Consider the following 22497-nt stretch of genomic DNA (forward strand, 5'->3'; position numbering starts at 1 on the left):
GCACTAGGAAGCTGTTTCACGTGCCCAACATTATCATGTGCCTTCTGTGTTGCAATGATGTTCTAATGTTCATGGCTACCTGAGCACATCTCTCTCCTTGTGCATGGATCATCCACATTAGGTGGGACATATGACCACGAGTGTGGGTGGAAGATGGGGCAAGGCAGCTCCCTGCTGGACTCCCTGTGGAGAGGTGAGGCAGAAAGACGAACAGATTGGTCTGGGATCAAACTGTAGTGAAAGACTTGATGGGAAATACACTACTGGAAATGGAAAAAAGAACACATTGACACCTGTGTGTCAGACCCACCATACTTGCTCCAGACACTGCGAGAGGGCTGTACAAGCAATGATCACACGCACGGCACAGCGGACACACCAGGAACCGCGGTGTTGGCCGTCGAATGGCGCTAGCTGCACAGCATTTGTGCACCGCCGCCGTCAGTGTCAGCCAGTTTGCCGTGGCATACGGAGCTCCATCGCAGTCTTTAACACTGGTAGCATGCCGCGACAGCGTGGACGTGAACCGTATGTGCAGTTGACGGACTTTGAACGAGGGCGTATAGTGGGCATGCGGGAGGCCGGGTGGACGTACCGCCGAATTGCTCAACACGTGGGGCGTGAGGCCTCCACAGTACATTGATGTTGTCGCCAGTGGTCGGCGGAAGATGCACGTGCCCGTCGACCTAGGACCAGACCGCAGCGACGCACGGATGCACGCCAAGACAGTAGGATCCTATGCAGTGCCGTACGGGACTTCACCGCCACTTCCCAGCAAATTAGGGACACTGTTGCTCCTGGGGTATCAGAGAGGACCATTTGCAACCATCTCCATGAATCTGGGCTACGGTCCCGCACACCGTTAGGCCGTCTTCCTCTCACGCCCCATCATCGTGCAGCCCGCCTCCAGTGGTGTCGCGACAGGCGTGAATAGAGGGACGAATAGAGACGTGTCGTCTTCAGCGATGAGAGTCGCTTCTACCTTGGTGCCAATGATGGTCGTATGCGTGTTTGGTGCCGTGCAGGTGAGCGCCACAATCAGGACTGCATACGACCGAGGCACATAGGGCCAACACCCGGCATCATGGTGTGGGGAGCAATCTCCTACACTGGCCGTACACGACTGGTGATCGTCGAGGGGACACTGAATAGTGCACGGTACATTCAAACCGTCATCGAACCCATCGTTCTACCATTCCTAGACCGGCAAGGGAACTTGCTGTTCCAACAGGACAATGCACGTCCGCATGTATCCCGTGCCACCCAACGTGCTCTAGAAGGTGTAAGTCAACTACCCTGGCCAGCAAGATCTCCGTATCTGTCCCCCATTGAGCATGTTTGGGACTGGATGAAGCGTCATCTCACGCGGTCTGCACGTCCAGCACGAACGCGGGTCCAACTGAGGCGCCAGGTGGAAATGGCATGGCAAGCCGTTCCACAGGACTACATCCAGCATCTCTACGAACGTCTCCATGGGAGAATAGCAGCCTGCATTGCTGCGAAAGGTGGATATACACTGTACTAGTGCCGACATTGTGCATGCTCTGTTGCCAGTTTCTATGTGCCTGTGGTTCTGTCAGTGTGATCATGTGATGTATCTGACCCCAGGAATGTGTCAATAAAGTTTCCCCTTCCTGGGATAATGAATTCAAGGTGTTCTTATATCAATTTCCAGGAGTGTATTTTATGAACAAAGGTACTGGCACCAGAGACAAATCTAGTGAACAGGAAGTGATACTGTATTATCAGCCATTCTCTCCAAAAGCATTGTCAAATTCATCCCACATGCTTCGGTTGTTTTCACTCTACTATACACTCACAGCACCTTCATTTCAGAGGTGATCAGCTTTCATATGTTATAAAGTAGATCATAGAAACCTTATTTCTGCTGACTGGATTCTTCATAACCACCATATCCATAATTCAAAAGACAGCTCCATAAATAATTGTAAACAATTAATTCCAAGAAACTACTGAGATATTCAAGACAAAATAAGGAAAAGAAAACAAATGCCTCCAGTACACTATCTCATGAGAAAGAAGAAAAACAGTACATCAAAAGAACAGTATCTGTACATTTGTGGTGGTAGATTTCCAACTATAGTCACAATTTTGATATGATTTTCATTAATAAAGACATGCATTAATTTTAGTTACAAGGCACAGACATCAGTTTTCTTCAAGAATGAGTTATCAGTGAAAATATATGTCAAATAGTATATACCTAGCAAATAATGTAACAAAGATAAATAATATCTACACTGTCTTTGCCATCCACAATTAAGCCAAAGATAGGAAGCTCCTTCTACAAAACATACTGTACTCACTTCTGAACCAATAAAGAGAAAAACACATTGTAGCATCACCTGTCAGCTTCTGGGTTCTAATTGTACATCAACTGAACAACAGATCTCAGTACACAATGAAATGGGACATTCCTATGGTTGTGCAGATTCTGAAACAAACATTTTGGCAGGACCTTTATGTCTGATTGACCACAGAAAGGTTAAGGGAGCCCCTGAAAATGTTAGTATCAAATAACTTATGGTAGTGCTGAACGCATCAGCTATGACCATTTGTAAACTAGATTCACACCCCAATATTTCCATTTAAGTTACTACCCTATTAGGTTGTACAAAAATGTTCAGTTTTGAAATACAAATCATCCTCAGTTTCTTCTACTCACATCATTCATTCATTGGAGTCCCACTGTTTGATTAAGCCTCTTCCCTGGCTTCTCCTGGTATTCTGGTCTCAAGCTACAGGCATTGCAGCTTGTAGTCCATGTAGCCTGATATCCACTCAATGCCTCTCACCAGACTGTCACCTCAATGTTCGCCCCACTCACCTCTCTAGGATAGGAGCATGTAATTGTCTTATCCTATCTGTCACTCACTCCATCACTACATTTGTCACGCATCTCCACTACCTCCCCACTACGTCTCCTACTCCTGCCTGTTCCCTGTCCATTTTTCTGTTTCCTTTTCCCTCCCTGTAATTCTCAGCACACATATTTCCACAGCTATATAGGTAAACTTTGTATTTCTGTAAGTCAGTAAATACTCGCCCCAAATCAAAGTCCTCAATATTCAAAAACATAAATATAATAAAATATATAGTGATTTCTGGATTCTAATTCAATTGTGTATGGTGGACTGACTAAGGGGTTGCAGAAATCACATAGATAAGAACTATAAACCCACTATCTAATCAAAATACCCGGGCACCCTTATGTAACAGGCAACTGAGCATTTTAATTCAATGAGAGGTGGAGCTACTATTATAGGAAGTGAAATGATAATTAAATGGACACCCTAGCTGCAAACAGGCGGTGATGTACTTCATTGGGGAAATGTTGAAAATGTGTGCCCCGACCGGGACTCGAACCCGGGATCTTCTGCTTACATGGCAGACGCTCCATCCATTTAATTATCATTTCATTTCTAGCAAAGCTGCATGGTCATCCAGGGTAATTGTTCTTACGGGAACAGATACTGCCGTGATGTATATTATAAGAAGTGGCAGGTAATACTGTTTTTTTAGGCAGAATTCATCAGTCAGGGATCTGAGTACACTGAACATGGACTTTTCTTTGTATTACACCTGAATAATTAACACAGGGATGCATTTCAGCCCTTCCAAACTTGCCCAAGTCAGCTGTCAGCGATGTGACAGTTAAGTGAAAATGTGAAGGAACAACCAATGGTACATGAAGTCCAGGCACACACAGTATGCTGATGGACAAGTGCTTCTATCATTGTGGTAGGAAATAGTAAAAACCAGCTTGCAGTTAGCTGCTGCAGTCACTCTTCAGTTTTGAAGTGCAGCTAGGAGCCCACTAAGGAAATGGCTGTGTACAGGGAGTTAGAAAAACTGGTTACAGTGGCTGAGCAGCTTCTGGAAACAACATATTTCTGTTCAACATAAAGTCACACTGACTGTAGCATAAAAACCTATGACTGCTGGTGAGTGGATGAGTGGAAACGAGATTTGGAGTCACAAACAGTGCTATACTCTGTGGGTGTCTGAAGGAAGAATTTGGATGTGGTGACTACTAAGTGAACATTATCTGCCATTACCTCTACTGCCAACAATGCAGTGCAGAGCAGGCAGTGTAACAATATGCAATTTCTCCTCTTTAACTTGTTCTCCCCTTATTGTACTTCAGGATATGATAAATGCAGAAGGGTAAGTACATATTTGACAGTATTGTGTACTATACACAGCAGAGGAACAGTTCACAGACAACGACCAATTTGATCAGATCAACACTTGTACCTCTCATGGATCAGCATTGTTAGGCAAAGGCTTATAACCAGTGGCATTCCTGAAGAAGGCTTGCCTGCCGATGTTCCAACCTGAAAGTAATGGATCGTCTTAGGGATTAGTTATAAATGGCATTTTCACTCCATACCCTGTGTCCAATATTTCTACCTTGTCTGGTATCAGCTATCAAGGAAGAATGGGCTGGCATCCACCCACAGAGATTTCGAAATGTCAAAGTGTCCCCAGAAGAGTTCAAGTCCTCAAAGGAGAACACAAAATCTTAATGTCCACTAATAGGTGTCCAGATACATTTGATTCTCTAGTGTACAGAGCAGGAATGTAAGCCTGCCACAGTGGGCTCTTACTCTTACTCACCAGGTGACTTCGCTGCACCTGCAGTACTGGGTCCAGCCTCTGGTGACCGTAGCTGCCGCTGTTCTGCACTGGATACTATTGTACACAAAGAGAGGAAAACATCTTTCAAGTACTTTATGTTCACTTTAGTGACATGCTCTTAAATTATGGCTGCAATTGAGGGTAAATTTGTGTATTTTATCATGGACAATGATGTACTGAGGCTATAACCAATCTCTGAAGCCATAGTTACAAAAAGAAATCCACATTCATGGCATATAGGGAAAAAAAATTTAAAAAACTTTGGACTGTGTTCACTGGGCACCATGTTCACAGACTGTGCTTGTACGTACCACTCCAGAGGAGAGATGCACATATCAATGACTTCTTATCAATGAATGCCATTTTGAAAGAAGTGTTGTGTACACATTATGAAAAGAGCAATAGGAAACAACATGTCAAACATAAACGTACAGATATTGTTCATTAGTGTGATTTCTATTTTGTGTGTGGTGACTTACATCAGGGGACAATATGCACCTTCAGCACTGTACAGCTATCGCAGCAGCTTTGGGTGCCAAACTACACGTGTTAAAATAAGTATTCTGTGGGGACACCACACGGTCCTATAAAGCAATAGGCTGCCGAAGGAGTTATTTCAACAACTGATGTATGTTGTGAGACACAGAAGAGGAACATTCAAAATTATTGTGAGTGTCTCTTTTATACTGAATGAAGGTGATCTTTTAGTGTAGTTCACGAGTGTGATGATGAAGGGAATAAATAATTTGTTAAGTCAAAAGTGACATAGAAAGTTATTTATATAAATGTGATGCGTCAAAGGCATCAATTTTGAATTTTAAAGTAATTATAACAGAGTTTGAGAAGAAGTATAGAAGATAAGGTACAGAATATAATACATCATTGTATTAAATAGTTACACCACATGACACCTGACTGCAGTGTTAGGGGACAAACAACATGAAAGGGAAGCTGTGTTGACAGAGGAGTGAGACAAGTGTCAGAGTCCTGCACAACTGAGTAAGCGAGCACAAAATGTGAGATCAGGAGACCACAGCCTAATTTGATAGGCTGCCCACACCACCTGTCATAGACATGCACGGAAGTTGTGACTGAGCCTTATACAATGTACAGATATAGTTTAAGTCCTTTTGGTCACACATATTATAAACTTGCCAGTCAGTACTATAGGCAAAATGTCAAAGGTGGTGGTGTATGCATTTATCTAAATCCCAAGCTTAAATTTAAGTTAAGATATGAGGCTAAACCATTAATCATAGAAAAGAAAGTAATTGTTGCAGCAATTTGCAGATCACCATGTGGAGATACTGAAGTCTCTCTTAAGAATTTGGAAGAAATGCTCGACATTTTTCTCAAATGAGAACTCTGCCATAATTCTTTGTGGTGACTTTAATATTAATCTATTGGTCCAGAGTTCAGTAAAATACAAGTTTTTAGACTACTAAAACCTTCAACTTGTTTCCCCACGTATCAGCTCCCACTAGAACAACAGATTCCAGTGAAAGCCTAATAAATATCTTCTCAAATATGGTCACATATGAAGTTGCAGTTACAAATGTGAATATAGGATTATCAGATCATAATTCACTAACCTTTGATCTCACTGCAACTCCAAAGGAGGGGAAAATAAAAAGGAGTACAAATGATTTTTCTCTACTGAAAATTGTAATCAGTTCAAAAATAATGTTAAAAATGCAGTTTGGCCAGAGGTCTTGGCACAAACAAACACAAATGATGCTTACAATACATTTGCTTCCACTTTTATGGCATACTTTGAAATGTGCTTCCCAAAAAAGCTTTTGAGTTACAGATCATCTGGATCCAAAGGGACCTGGAGTACACCCGGAATTAAAACGTCAAGTGAAACCACGAAATTACTAAGTTTAAAGTTAAAAACATGTCATGATCAGCAGTTTGTTGTGTATGTGAGAACATACAAACAGACTTACCGCAAAGTAATATCAAAAGCAAAATTATTAAGTAATGATAGATTAATAAGGCAGGCTAGTAACAAGTCCAGAATGATGTGGTAAAAAAGAAAAAAGAAAAAAAATTGGGTCAAACTAAAGAACAGGAAATCCATCTTAAAAATAATGAAAATATCCCCATAGAAAAAATGCCATGGCAAATAATGTAAACAATTATTTTGTTAATATTCCCCTTCCTTTAAGAAACAATTAACAGTGATGTCTCCAATGGTAAATACCAGCATGATGGCAATCCCATCAGACGAGCATTAAGTTCTAAAAGTCATTAAATGCTTGTAATCCAAATTGTCCGCTGGTTTGGATGATGTACCTGTATCAATAATTAAGAAAATTGCTCCATGTGTTGTCAAACCTATAGTGCACATAGCAAACTTGTCCCTTAGTGAAGAGATATTTCCAGATAAACTAAAAATCTCTAAAGTGATACCTCTATACAAAAATGGTGACAGGCATAAAATAGAAAATTACCAACCTATATCTCTCCTCCCATACTTCTCCAAAATACTTGAGGAATTTATGAAAATCAGGGTTACAAAATATCTAGAAAAACAAACTAATAAATAACAGTCAACATGGCACAGTACAGAAACAGCCATATTGCACAGAAATAGTAAGAAATTTTGAGTCAAATAAACAGGTTGTTGGAATTAATCTAGATTTAGCCAAAGCCTTCAATACTGTGAACAATGTAATATTACTAGGGAAACTTGAAGCAATATGCATCAGGGGTACCGTTAAAAATTGGTTTGAATCCTATCTGCAAAACAGGTCACAAATTGTTGAGCAGAGGTCATCCAAGAATCTTCACAATTTTAAACCCATATCTGAACCAAACAAATTTAAATAGTTGTTTCTCAGGGCAGCATTCTGGGCCCATTGTTATTTCTAGTCTATATCAATGATATGCAGGCTCCAGACAGTTCAGCCAAAATTCTACTATTTGCAGATGACACGAGTATCATAATTAGTGATAAAAAAGAATCACTGTGTACTACAGCAGAAAAAATGCTCATACATACAGTCATGGTTATATTAAAATAAGCTGACATTAATTAGAAAGAAAACGAACTTTATACAGTAAGGGAGAAAGTGACAAGGGGAAAATATGTGCCTTATGCTGGATAGCAAAGAAATAGAAAAAATGTGCACCACGAAGTTTCTGGGAATGCGAATTGACCAAGATTTTAACTGGAATGAATACAGTTTTTATGTTACTCAGGAACTTAGCTCAGCATGTTTTGCCTTAAGAATAATATCCAAGGTATGTAGCAAGGAATATATTAGAGCGGTGTACTTTAGTTATTTCTGATCAGTTGCTAGCTGTGGCACAAGCTTTTGGGGAGAAAACCAGGTCAAGACTAAATGACATTTTTATTATGCGAAAAAGAGCTATTCGTATCATGACACACAGCCCACCACAAACTCACTGTAGACCCTTATTCAGACAACTGAAGATACTGACAATACCATTGATATATATCTTTAAATGCCTGGAAATGGTCAGTAAAAGTAACTGCGATCTCCAAATCAACTCAAGCTACCATGATCACAATACAAGGCATTGTTAAGACTTCCACATTCCCTATGTAGCAAAAACTAGAAGTCAGAAACATATTAGGCAGTTAAAGAATTGAAAGGTAAAAATAATTTCAAGCATTAAGTAAAAAAAATACTTGATGGAAAAATGCTACTAGAGTAAGCAAAGACCTGTCTCAGACTGTGGATTGAAACCAGTACTTACTTTTTAAAAAATTTAAACTAATTTAATTGTGTTTTCAACTTCATAATTATGGTACTTATGAAAAATCTGTTAAGTATCTGTAATACGTTTTGTGTACAAGGCGTAGTTCATGGTCTGTAATTGTTTATCATGAGCACGTACTTTTGTTTTTGTGTAATAAGTTCTTGTACACTACTTATTTACTATGTGTATGTAATTTGTTTGGCTGTTTGTATATGTTCGTCCATTTATTTTGTGTATGTGTTGTTATGAGTTACGTGTAATCAAATGACAAATCCTATATCACGTGTGTGATCTATTGGATGCTAAATAAATAAATAAATAAATTAATTAATTAACAAATAGACATCCAAAGGAACAGACACCACACTTTTATAAATATTCATGCCTGATGTAATATTGGCCTTTCAGTCCAAATGCACTGCAATGTCAGATATCCCACAGAAATATAGTAGACCCGCAAGCAAAGAAGGCTAATATACAGGGTACACTACTGTGGAGATTTGGGTTAGGAAGGAAACAGACTGATACCCAGAGTGCAAAAGAAATTTTCATCTGTCACTATTCAGTTGTTTCAATGTGCTATTGCAGTAGAAGTCAAATTTCTTTCATCAGGCCTCGATAATGTTTCACTCCGAAGACATTCAATATGTCTATAATGCTTGGCTACATCCAGTAATGTCTTCTCATGTATGTGTAAATAATCCTGCAACATGAGACAGCCAATGCAGTGAGCAGTAAGACTGGAATCAATGCATACACATTGAGGAAGTAAATAGGGGGGATCTAATCAGTGAAGTGTAGAGTACAATTTGATTGGTTAGCGATGGAAACATCACGTCTAGTAGGTACGTATTCCACATATACAGCTTTGCATTAATTTGTTTCCAGTCAGGAACCACTCATTTAAAGCAACACATTTGTGATAAAACCCACACTGACACTGCTCCTTCAGAGATAGTGGAAGTAATAAACAATAGTATAGCACAGAGGTGTGTTGCAATGTGTGCCAAAGACATGAGTCCTCAAAGCTGTTTCTGATGAAGGTTGCAAAGAACTAGGCCAATGATTAACACATTTAGGTGCACAGTATATAGAATTCTGTAGTTCATATGCCATACTGCATGCCATCTCTTGTGAACTTTGTTTTCTTTACACCCAAATTTCTGGATTTAGGAGCACACGAGTAAATGCTATGAAAATCAAAGGAGAGTAATGCTGTTTAGAACATTTCACTGGACATGTTTCATAATTTTCTTACTGTCTCCAACCAGGATACCAGAACAATAAAACTTTTTGGAAAACTGCAAAAGGATTTTTTGTTTTGTTCTGATCTCTATGTTGTTTGTTATAATTGAAAATTGAAGTAATCACTGAATAAAACAGGATTCTCAGTCTTTTACATTTATTAACCTTCAAAATAAGCAAGGTGTTCCACCAAAATAGCAGGGTTCTCAATGTTCCATAACCGCCATAAACCGCTCTCAACTAGAATGATCAGACCATTCCCCTCCCCACGCTTTCCCATGTGCTGAAATCACAATAATTAGTTTCAAGACAAAATTATCATAAACACTAAAAATCAGATAATGTGACTCATTTGTGGAACATCTGCAGTGCTTACCATAATCAGGGTCCCTGGCGAGCACACGAAGTATAATTAATTTCTTAAGCTGCTTTACTCGCATTTCCTTCTCATCTACCTCATTAATTTCAGAACAGCATGCTTCACAGAGCATTCCTTTTCTGTCAATTTCTATGTTCCTCATATGTATAATTTCAGCCAGCCCCTGGCTGAGGCTAATTCTGCTGGTGTTGGTGAAGGCAGTCATGGGAGTCCCTGTAATTCCCACCACTTCACGGCATAAAAAGCAGCTGCTTGCCCTGGCTGGTAGATGTTCTTGGAACTGGAAGTGAAAGCATACACAAACCTGTGTTAAGTATTTGTCAATATTCATTTGTGTTACATTGGACTACAGTACTGCATACCCTAAAAGGAGTGCCTGTAACTACTATAACCAGTTATATTTGTGACAGTCTTTTTGTTGTGCCTATCTCCAACTCAGCATCTCTGTTTAATGGTGAGTAGCAACTTTCCTTTCCAGGTCAACTTGGGGACAAGCTACTTAATTTTAGGTGTATGTGTAATGCTGTGCTCTAATATGAAAAGTCACAGTGAACTACTTATCCAATTCTTTGACATGAGCTCTTCTATCCTACAGTGTTTTAACTACTCCATTGAAACTCCACATTTTGGAAGACACACCACAGTCCACCTCTAAGTTTACACTGGAGCAGTAGGTGACTATTTCATTCTTCTTGCAACAAAATTCAACCATATGAGGCTCATCACTTAAATATACATTTCACATGGCAATCTAGCACATAATCAGTTAGCTTGAGCATCAATATGAACTGCATAAAAGAACATGTTTGACCTGCTGCTGGAAGGTATGTTGCTGCTCACAGTGTTCATCCTCACACAATAGCCACACTGAAGACAACCTTGGAAGAAAGTGGCACTGTCTCCCACTTTGGAGGTCAGTAAGACAACCCTGCAGTCATCATATAGGCTAAATCAGTAAATATAAATGAAATATTGAAATCATCTTTAAAAATTCAGTCAATGCCAATGACAAATTGGGACAGGCAGTACAAAGTTTTCATGATCTCAGAAGAGAATCAGAATGCAGAAGAGAGACAGGAGGCCAAATGGAGGAGTAAAACAACAAACTGGTAGTGTGAGAGACCTGACAGGAAAACAAGATCCAAATCCTGTCAATGACACTGATTTTATATGATGGTACTTACTGTCTTTCAATGTCCTGACTCTTCACTAAGTTTGAAAAGGAATTTCAATTTCTTGAGTCTTAGTTAGAGAAACATGACACCATTGAATGAATATATCCAAGCTTAACAACTTATACAAACTAAACAGATTTTTGCAGTAAGAATTAATGTTTTGTGGATTTACTAATGTGCTAGTAATTCAAATCATCTTATATTATTCATTAAAAAGACAATATTCAGAATTAAAATCAGTTATATTGCTACAAGTCCAATTGTGATGAAGAAGTAAGATGGATCAGCATAGATCTGCTTGGTTTTCCTGAAAGTCTGTAAGATGGGTGGCCCGGAGGCAGATGGCTGACAATCTAATGCCATGCAACTGTCACTTACTGTACAATGCTGATTTATAATAAACTTAGTCTTCAGTGCATGTGTCAAGAGTAACTGTTATGCAGAGAATTCAAGGCTGTTCAGCAGTACTGTCGTTGTTAAAAGGCAAAGGACTGATAATTAAATATTTATTGCAAAATATATTCCAATTTGCTCAATTTTACCACTACAATGTAATAGAACAAATATCTTATTGCAGTTTATGAACTATTTTACTTTTAAATTATCTATGTATGTCATTTAGCCAAGTACATCATTCACATATTTTTTCCTTTACTCTTCCCCTAAAAAATGGTTATAGTAAAAGGATTTTAAGCCATAAATTATGGCCACAAAGGGGCAAGAAGGTTCTGAAAATACAGATCAAAAGGTGCCAATGGAATTACTTTATTTGATTTACATCAGCTACATTAACTATTTTTGTCCCATGTCCAGGGTTCTGTTGTATCAGATTACACAAATCACTTCAGTTTTCACACCAAGTCATGGACACTGAGTTCAATAGTTCCTTATACATGAAGAAACACTGCTTCACTTCTAAAGAACCCAATTGTGCATTTCCTGTCAGCACTCATAAAGGGAGCCCAGTCAAAGCTGCAAAAGGGTTCCACATCTGAAATCTTCATTAAATTCAATTTGAATTTGAATTTGTTTTTAGAAACCCCATCAAGTATGTTCTTAACACTCTGATTGTTTTATTTGTTTTATTCTAGGGCATAAGAACAACTAAGGTCATATGTACCCATGTCAGAGCATCTGAAAACTAAGACAAAAAAGAAGTTAAAAGTAAGTGCACGTTAAGTCGAATCTACAGAAGAGAGACAGTTAAAACTGAAAAATTCCTTGTGGAGAAAGTTGCATAAAATTTTCCATTGAGACAACAGAGGTCCTGAACTAAATATTAAATGTCATTTGCTGTATTGCTACGATAGATTAAAGGTAAGACAGGATCAACCGCCTGTGGAGCTTTCGCTAAAATGGGTAATAACTCAGGCAGCAAACATAAATGAGAAGATAAGTGGTTGAATAAAGGGAATTCTGTCAGGAAATGCCAAACTGTCAAAGGCTGATGACAAGCAGATGGACTTTGCTGGAGCTTGTTCCCATGAAGGGGGGACCAGTGGTGATGCCCAAGGGTACCACCTGCGGACTGATGGCAACACAGAGATGATCAGACGGTATGGAAGAACTAACAGGCTGAGGTAGTCTGTTGCCTTGGCAGCAACAAGAGAAGCTGCGTTTCTGATCAGACCGACATGACCAGGTACCCACATAAACATCACAGTAGCTCCATAAAGAGTGAGCAAGTGGAAGCTTTCTTGAACGACTTGCACTAAGGGATGGACCTTGTGCAGCACAGGGGATCTGAAGGGATATGAGAAAACTGGAGCAGATAACAATTGAAAAGCCTGTGTTGCCAAATGTAATGCGTGGCTTGATACAGAACAAAGAGCTCTGCTGTAAATACTTAGCTGTGTTCTGGAAGCTGGTACCGAAATTTGTCAATGCAAATGACAAAGGCACACGTGATACCACAATCAGTCTTACTGCCATCAGTGTACACAAATGTACTATTGCTACGTTCTGTGCAAAGGTTGAGAAACTTATGCAATAGATCAAATCTGGATTAGTGTTCTTATGAAGTCTGGAGTGAACACAGGCTGCCGCAAGAAGCAGAGGTTGGTAAAGTGTCAGGTAGCATGTATTTAAGCAGCTGGAGCAGCAGCCAAAAGGGAAGTAACAGAAGAAGGATGCACCTAACACTGGTGGTGAAAAGAATCATCAAAAAAGAGGGGAGAGGATGGGTAGCCAGGCATGGCAGACAAACACCATGTGCACCTGTTGAGGAGAACATGACACCAGTATGACTGTGGTAATTCAGCAGCTTCTGCATTCATACTCTCAATTGGGCTAGTGTAAAATGCTTCAGTAGCCAAACAGATGCCATGATGGTGCAAGATCGATGCATAAAAAGAACACCGATAGCCTAGTTTTGAATGGACAAGGGATCTGTTGTACTGGAGGAGGAAGGTCCAATCCACTCCCCAGGAAGTGCTGTTGATGGGACATTGAGGGACAGGGTATAGCAGGCAGCCAAGTAAGATGTGGGAGGACTAAGAAAATTTCCTATCAAGCATGAGCCCCAGGAATTTCACAGTTTCAGCAGACAGAAGAGCAACAGGCTCAAGATGTAAAGACAGTGGAAGAAACCCATTGCACTGCCAGAAATTCCTACAAACCGTTTTGTCAGTGGAAAAGCAAAAGCCTTTGTCAATGCTCCGTGAGTAAAGACAATCAAAGTAATTTGACAAAGATGTGTGTAAATGATTTTTTACAGTGTAATACAGTTATGAAGAGCTTCCCAGAGGGCACAAACAGTCATCAGATGGGACATTGAGGGACAGCCAACCTCTCACTACTGACATGGGTACTATTGCAAGTTCATACACTTACAGCCAACTACAAACATACTTAAAACATGGTGACATACCCCTCCAAGTGGCCATCGATAGTATTCACCCATAACAACACATATTTGACTGCTAGCATCAGTGTACTGGCCTCACTGCATTGTAACTGTACGCACAGTACAAACGAGGCCACTACAGTATTTGGTAGTGTATCAACAGATGGAAGTCATTTAAACCGTAACTCAAGAGGCGACTTTTCTGTAACGTATACCACGAGCTCCACAGCTCATGGTCTCGCTGTAGCATTCTCGCTTCCCGAGCATTGGGTCCCAGGTTTGATTCCCGGCGGGGTCAGGGATTTTTCACCTGCCCCGAGATGTTTGGGTGTTGTTGTGTCCCCATCATCATCATCATCATCATCATCATCATCTTCATCATCATCATGTCCCCATTACAGTTGGAAGAAGGCAATGGCAAACCACCTCCATTAGGACCCTGCCTAGTATGGCGGTGCAGGTCTCCTGCATTGTTCCCATATGCTCTGTCATGAAGCATGGGAATTTTTTTCCATTTCATACCACAAGGAGGGGTCTCTGGGAGCCCGATGTTTAAAATGGGATCAAGGCAAAAATGATTTGAAATTTTTAATTTATGCTACATAACATTTATTTTTACAATTAAAGAAGTGTTGTCTAAATGCTTCTAGTTTATTTTACTGCACTAAACAAAGCCTGCAGCATTTGACTATTCATCACACAAAAGCATATAATTTTGTGTGGTTCATTTAAATAGTACACATAAACAGCCTGTTAGAGTACTGAGTGTTACATCCTGTAAAATTATACAATCTCCGTAGGAAATAAATTTACAAATAAAACTAATGTCCAGGGTTTAAAATTGCACATAAAAAGTCCACCTGATAGGGACAAAAAAACCTTTTTCAAACTGAAATTAATTGCTAGGAACAATTTTTTCTTATCACCACTCCACTGACACGTTCCTCCATAGACCAACTAACAACTACTACCACACAGGTCATCATGTGCTCTCCAGTGGATAGCTGGGAGAAGTCCTGGGCTGCAAATTGATAAATCAATGGCCGAGTAACTACCATGAGCCACAATGAAATGTGTGGTGGACCCAGTATGTAAGAGGAGGAGGTCAAATTGCAACAGTAAAGTTTTGACATCTCTGACTCCGCCAGTGAGCATAGTACCAATCCACAAGGGGTTGTGGGCATTAAAATCTCCCAGAAGTAGGAGAAGTTTAGAGAGTTGATCAATCACTGCAACTAATACATTCAGGGGTACTGCACCATCTGGAGGAAGGTATACATTGCAGACAGTTATTTCCCACATCATCCTTATTCTGACAGCCAGAGCTTCAGCTACAGACCAAGTTTAGGACATAAATGCCAATTCCACCTGACACACTATTGTAGTCGCTATGGTTCATGTAATATCCCTTATAGCTGTGGAAGGCAGGAATCCGCATTTCTGGGAACCATGTTTCCTGGAGAGCAATGCAGGTAGCAGGTGTAAAGTGCAACAGTTGCCGTAGCTCTGCCACCACTGGAGGATGACATCGTGAGACTGGGAAGGCATGGAACATTCAATGAGGCAGTTTACGCCTCAGAGTCATGCGCTGCCTCTGATTTATTGCCTGAGCAGTCTATATCCATTGTGTCTGAGGTTCTGGCGAGATCTAGGTCCTCAGCAGACACCAAAAACTCCACCCCATCCTCAGCCACAGAGCTTGTAGGTAGCAGTGGTTTGGGTGCCACCACAGTTTCCTTGGTCTTGGGAGTTTTCATTTTGGATTTCTCTCGCTGCTCCTTGGGTTTCCCTGGCTGGGAGGACTTCACTGGCTCAGTCTCCGGGACTGGATATGAGCATGAAGCCCTACAGCCAGCTGCTTTTGGGCTCTTCAGACACTGGCGGGTGTCATCTTTCCCACTAGAAGAAACCTGGGAATGGAGTGTCCCAAGGGACCCTTCCTAGTGAGAGAACCCGAAGACGACTTACGATCCTCCAGCTTAGAAATGGGGACGGATGTCCCTGATGGTTGAGGGGGTGTTGCTCCTGAAGTAGGTGGTGCAGGAGCAACAGGGACAGAAATGCCCCCACTGTCAAGGGGGCAGGTGTACTCTTCTGGCTCCAAGAGGTGACCTGGGTTGGCGGAGCTGATGGTGCCAAAACTGTTGTAGCGGCAGCATAAGACAATGTCATACGCACAGGCAGCAGATGTTCAAATTTTCTCTTAGCCTCAGTGTAGGTCAGTTGGTCCAGGGTCTTGTACTCCATGATTTTTCTTTCTTTCTGGAGAATCCTGCAGTCAGGGGAGCAAGGCAAATGTTGCTCTCCACAGCTGACACAGATGGGAGGCGGGGCACATTGAATATTGGGATGTGATGGGCGTCCGCAATGTTGGCATGTTATGCTGGAAGTACAGCAGGAAGACACATGACCAAACTAACAGCACTTAAAGCACCGCATTGGGTGAGGGATATAGGGCTTTACATCACACCGGTACACCATCACCTTGACCTTCTCAGGCAACATATCTCCCTCAAAGGCCAAGTTGAAGGAACTGGTGGCAACCTGATTATCCTTCCAACCCCAGTGGACACACTGGATGAAATATACACCTCGCTGCTCTAAATTGGCGTGCAGCTCATCGTTGGACTGCAAAAGAAGGTATCTGTGATACCCTGGACCATATTTAAGCTCTTATGGGGCGCGATGGCTACAGAAACATTCCCCTCCATGTCAGAAGTGAGTAACTCCCGTGACATGGCAGAGGACTCTGCTTTGATCAAGACTGACACAGATCTCATTTAAGCCCTCCACCTCCCTGAACTTGTCCTCTAAATGCTCAACAAAAAACTGAGGCTTCATCATCATGAAAGTTTCCTCATCAGCTCTTGAACATACAAGGTACCGGGGCGAATAAGATCCGCTGCCATCCTTAGCCTGATGTTCCTCCCATGGTGTGGCCAGGAAGGGGAATGATTTGGGGTCATACTTCTGTGCATTTAATCGAGTTCGTCATCGCTTAGAGACTGCTGGTGTTTCACCACCAGCAAGAGATGATGGACTACACTTCATCACGTGTGATCTGCCCTGATGCCACCCTCCAACCAGGGGCCCTCCCCATGGGCACCGCCTAGCTGCAGCAAAGGCCACCTGTCAGGATGGCCATTATCGGGAGTCCTGGTGCCCCAGGGGGCTGGGCGTCTACCCCTTGGCATACATGGGGAGTTAACGGTGCAGGCATCATCAGCAGAGCAATCCCTGTGTGGTCAGGGGACTACAACCAACAGGGTACATGGTGGCCCCATGACTACGGACTGGCTACCATGCTGGCTATCAGGTGCAATGAAGTCCATGTTCATTGTCGATGCAGAAATCGATGCTGCATAGTGAATTGTGGAAAATGCACGGAGGAAGGTGTCCTCTCCCATGAGATGGAGAATGGGCAGGACTGCAATGCGACGACAAGAAAGTGTGCTAAAGATGTCAATGCATGATGGACACGATACACCTTGTAAGGTGCCCTTCCCCAATTGGTTCGCTCTTTGAAAAAATTTTGTAGAATGGAGGTCAAACCTTGTTTAGATTGAAGTCAGCTGGTAGGTATTCCTGCTTAAGGGAAGTCTCTCTAACAAAGAAACCACTTTCTACAAAGCTTGGGTATCCGATTAATGAGGGAATTAGTATATTTCATCAAAATATACAAGGTATTAGAGATGAAGTTAGAGAACTGCTTATAGATGTTGACTCTGAAATTATTGGTATATCTGAACACTTCTTAAATAAGGAGATAATTCAGAGGCTTCCTTTACCAGGATACAGGTTGGCTGGCAGCTTTTCTAGGAGCTCTTTGCGGTGTGGGGGAGTAGCCATGTATGTAAAAAACGGTATCTCATTTGAGTCAATTGATGTTTCAAAGTACTGCACTGAAAAGGTGTTTGAATGTTGTGCAGGTGTGGTTAAATTTAGTGGAGCTAAACTTCTTACTACTGTTATTTACAGATCCCCAGACTCCGATTTCACAACATTTTTGCTAAAGCTAGAGGATGTTCTTGGTTCACTTCATAGGAAATACAAGAAGTTAGTTATATGTGGTGACTTCAATATTAATTGTATAAGTGATGGTGCAAGGAAAAGGATGCTGGTAGACCTCCTTAATTCTTATAATCTTATGCAAACCATATTCTTTCCAATGAGAGTGCAGGGGAACAGTAGCACAACCATAGACAATATTTTTGTTCATTCGTCATTATTAGATGGGCATTCTGTTAGCAAAAAGGTGAATGGCCTTTCAGATCATGATGCACAAGTCTAAAAGATTTTTGTGCTGCAACGCATGTTAAATATAGTTACCAACTTTTTAGGAAAGCTGATCCAGTTGCTGTACAGACTTTTGTAAACCTTATCAAGGAACAAGAGTGGCAAGATGTTTATAGTGCTGATACAGTAGACGATAAATATGCTTTCCTCAAGACTTTTCTCGCGCTCTTTGAAAGTTGCTTTCCATTAGAATGTTCAAAACAGGGTACTAGCACAAACAGGCAGCCTGGGTGGCTGACTAATGGGATAAGAATATCTTGTAGAACAAAGTGGCAATTATATCAAAACGTTGGAAACAGTCAAAATCTAAATGCAGCAGCCAATTACAAACAGTATTGTAAGGTGCTTAAAAAAGTTATTTGGAAGGCAAAAAGTATGTGGTATGCAGATAGAATATCTAAGTCTCAGGATAACATTAAAACCACATGGTCAGTCGTAAAGGAAGTGGCTGGTCTGCAGAGACAGGTCGAGAATATAGAATCAGTGCGTAGTGGGGATGTCCGTGTTACTGATAAGTCGCATATATGTACAGTTCTTAATAATCACTTTCTGAATATAGCAGGTGAACTAAATAGAAACCTAGTCCCAACAGGGAATCATATAGCGCTCTTAGAAAAAAGTGTTCCGAGACTGTTACCTGAAATGCTCCTCCATGATACTGACAAGAGGGAGATTAGAGTTAATAATTAAATCACTAAAGACCAAGAACTCTCATGGATATGACGGGGTATCTAGCAGAATACTGAAGTATTGTTCCACGTATGTTAGCTCAGTACTTAGCCATATCTGTAACTTTTCCTTTAGGAGTGGTCGGTTTCCTGACCGATTAAAGTACTCGGTAGTGAAGCCACTTTATAAAAAGGGAGACATGGGTAATGTTGACAATTATAGACCTATTTCTATGCCATCGGTGTTTCCTAAAGTTATCGAGAGGGTTGTATATACAAGGTTACTGCAGCATTTAAATTTACATAATTTGCTGTCAATGTACAGTTTGGTTTTATAAATGGCTTAACAACTGAAAATGCTATAGCCTCTTTTCTCTGTGAGGTTTTGGACGGATTAAATAAAAGGTTGCGAACGTTAGGTGTTTTCTTTGATTTAACGAAGGCTTTTGACTGTGTTGACCACAAAATATTACTGCAGAAGTTGGAACATTATGGAGTAAGGGGAGTAGCTTACAATTGGTTCGCCTCCTACTTTAAGAACAGAAAGCAGAAGGTAATCCTCCGCAATATTGAGAGTGGTAATGATGTTCAGTCCCAATGGAGCACTATTAAATGGGGTGTTCCCCAAGGGTCGGTGCTGGGGCCACTGCTGTTTCTTATTTATATAAATGATATGCCTTCTAGTATTACAGGTGATTCAAAAATATTTCTGTTTGCTGATGACACCACCTTGGTAGTGAAGGATCTTGTGTGTAATATTGAAACATTATCAAATAATGTAGTTCATGATATAAGTTCGTGGCTTGTGGAAAATAATTTGATGCTAAATCACAGTAAGACTCAGTTTTTACAGTTTATAACTCACAATTCAACAAGAACTGACATTATAGTCAGACAGAATGGGCATGTTATAAGCGAGACGGAACAGTTCAAGTTCCTAGGCATACAGATAGATAGTAAGCTGTTGTGGAAAGCCCATGTTCAGGATCTTGTTCAGAAACTAAATGCTGCTTTATTTACCATTAGAACAGTATCTGAAATAAGTGACATTTCAACACGAAAAGTAGTATAATTCGCATATTTTCATATGCTTATGTCATATGGTATTATTTTTTGGGGTAATTCTTCTGATTCAAAAAGGGTATTTTTGGTTCAAAAATGGGCTGTTTGAGCTATGTATGGTGTAAGTTCGAAAACCTCTTGTTGACCCCTATTCAATAGTCTGGGAATTTTGACACTGTCCTCACAGTATGTATTTTCTTTAATGTCGTTTGTTGTTACCAATATTAGCTTATTACCAAGAGTTAGCAGCTTTCACTCAGTTAATACTAGGCAGAAATCTAATCTGCATGTGGAATGCACTTCCTAGACTCTTGTGCAGAAAGGAGTGCAGTATTCTGCTGTATCCATTTTCAATATGCTACCACAAGAACTCAAAAATCTTAGCAGTAGCCCAAACGCTTGTAAGTCTAAACTGAAGAGTTTCCTCATGGCTCACTCCTCCTATTCTGTTGAGGAGCTCCTGGAAGAGCTAAAAAATTAGGCAAATTCCAGTGTTACAGTCTTGATTTTCTTTATTTAAACTAACGACTTGTCGCCTGAATATATTTCTTATATTTCATTTTATCTGTTTCTACAATTGTGTTATAATTTCATGCATTGACTCGTTCCATGACCATGGAGACTTATCCTAAATGTGGTCCAACGGAACAATAAATAAATAAATAAATAAATAAATAAATAAATAAATAAATAAACCCTACAGGGGACCATCACATAGAGGCTGAAATGTGTGAAACTCCTTTTAGTCACCTCGTATGACAGGCAGGAATATCTCGGGCCTATTCTAGCCCCCAGACCCCACAGAGGGGCTGGTCTGTTCTGATACTCCGTAAGCTCGAATTTCCCCTCCCCCCCCCCCCCCCCCCTTTTCATTAAACGGCAATGCAGAAAGCTATGAAATGCCTTACTGAAGTCAAGGAACATAACATCAGCATGAGCGCCATTGTCCACGGCGCTGTGATCTCGTGGAGACACAGAGCCAGCTGAGTTTTGCATGATCTGTGTGGAATCCATGTTGATTTTCTTCCAAGAAGTCAATTTTTTAGCGTAAAACATGTTCCATAATTCTACAACAGATTGACATCAATGATATAGGTCTATAATTAATTATATGGATCTGTCTTACAGCCTTTCTTATTAAACGGGAATGAGCTGCACTTTTTTCCAGTTGCTAGGTACCTTTCATTGTTCAAACTATCTATGATGAATTACTGCTAGGAAGGGAGTAAGTGCTTTTGCATAATCTTTACAGAATCTCACAGGTGTCTCATCTGGTCCTGCAGCCTTTCCACTACTAAGCAATTGTAGCCGCTTTTCAATACCGATATCAATTATCTCAATATCTCCCATTTCATTTCAACATTCGCACAATGATTGAAAGGAGGGACAGTGTTATGATCTTCCATGGTGAAACAACTTTGGAAGACTGAATTCAGTATTTTGGCCTTCTCTTTGTTATCTTGCGTTTTGGTGCCACTGTGGTCACTGAGAGAATAGTAGATGATTTTGACTCACTTACTGATTTTACATACCAAAATCTCTCATGGTTTTTACTCGGGTTGGTTGACAACATCTTACTTTTGAAATCATTGAACACTTCTCTCATTGCTCTCCTTAATCTCATTTTTGCTTCATTCAGCTTTTGTTTGTCAGCTAGGTTTTTACTTCTCTTGAATCTGAGATGAAGTGCTGTTTGTTTACATAGCACTTTTCTAACATGGCTATTAAACAATGGTGGATCTTTCCGATCCCTTAAAACCTTACTCAGAACATACTTGTCTAGGGCATATTGAATATTTGTTGCACACTGCTGAGTATCTTGAAATTTGTATCCTGTCTGCCTTGCCAAAGAAATATATCTTCCTACCTTTCTTGACATTCCTTGTACGACCTGTCGTCATAGATGCTGTCTCAGCCTTGTCGAAGTGGGCAGAGGAGTTGACAGATTTTCAGAGCACTCTCTTGTCCTTGAGTATGAAGCTGCTCCTAAAGGCGAAAGAATCAGCAATGATCAATGTCATGAGGATGCAGAAGACAATGGAAACCTCTGTATTAAATACATGTAGTGTGAATTCACAGAACATGTGGCCTGTAACTGAGATAGTGTCATGATCTCTCCAATGCCAAAATATTCTGGACTAGTCCTCCATTCGGATCTCCAGGATGGGACTGTCAAGGGGGAGGTGACCGTGAGAAAAAGATTGAATGATCAATTAAAGGATAACATCCTGCATCCCACGGCATGGTATGTAAGAAGCTTGAATGTGGTAAGGAAGCTAGAAAATCTGAAAAGGGAAATGCAAAGGCTCAATCTAGATATATTAGTGGCCAGCGAAGTTAAATGGAAAGACAAGGATTTCTGGTCAGATGAGTATAAGGTACTATAAACAGTGGCAGAAAATCGTATAATAGGTGTAGGATTCATTATGAATA

The 22497-nt window shown here is 40.6% G+C and overlaps 1 protein-coding gene across 1 annotated transcript in view; it reads right to left on the minus strand.

The window, feature by feature from the left end:
- The window catches only part of LOC126474858 (uncharacterized), a 184681-nt gene that overhangs the window by 7054 nt on the left and 155130 nt on the right, over positions 1-22497 (minus strand). Inside the window, exon 4 of the mRNA XM_050102337.1 lies at positions 10016-10298. Coding sequence (XP_049958294.1) covers positions 10016-10298 — 283 coding nt within the window. The remainder of the gene's footprint in view (positions 1-10015; positions 10299-22497) is intronic.

The sequence above is a fragment of the Schistocerca serialis genome, chromosome 4 (genome assembly GCF_023864345.2).
Source record: "Schistocerca serialis cubense isolate TAMUIC-IGC-003099 chromosome 4, iqSchSeri2.2, whole genome shotgun sequence".
Classification (NCBI taxonomy): domain Eukaryota; kingdom Metazoa; phylum Arthropoda; class Insecta; order Orthoptera; family Acrididae; genus Schistocerca; species Schistocerca serialis.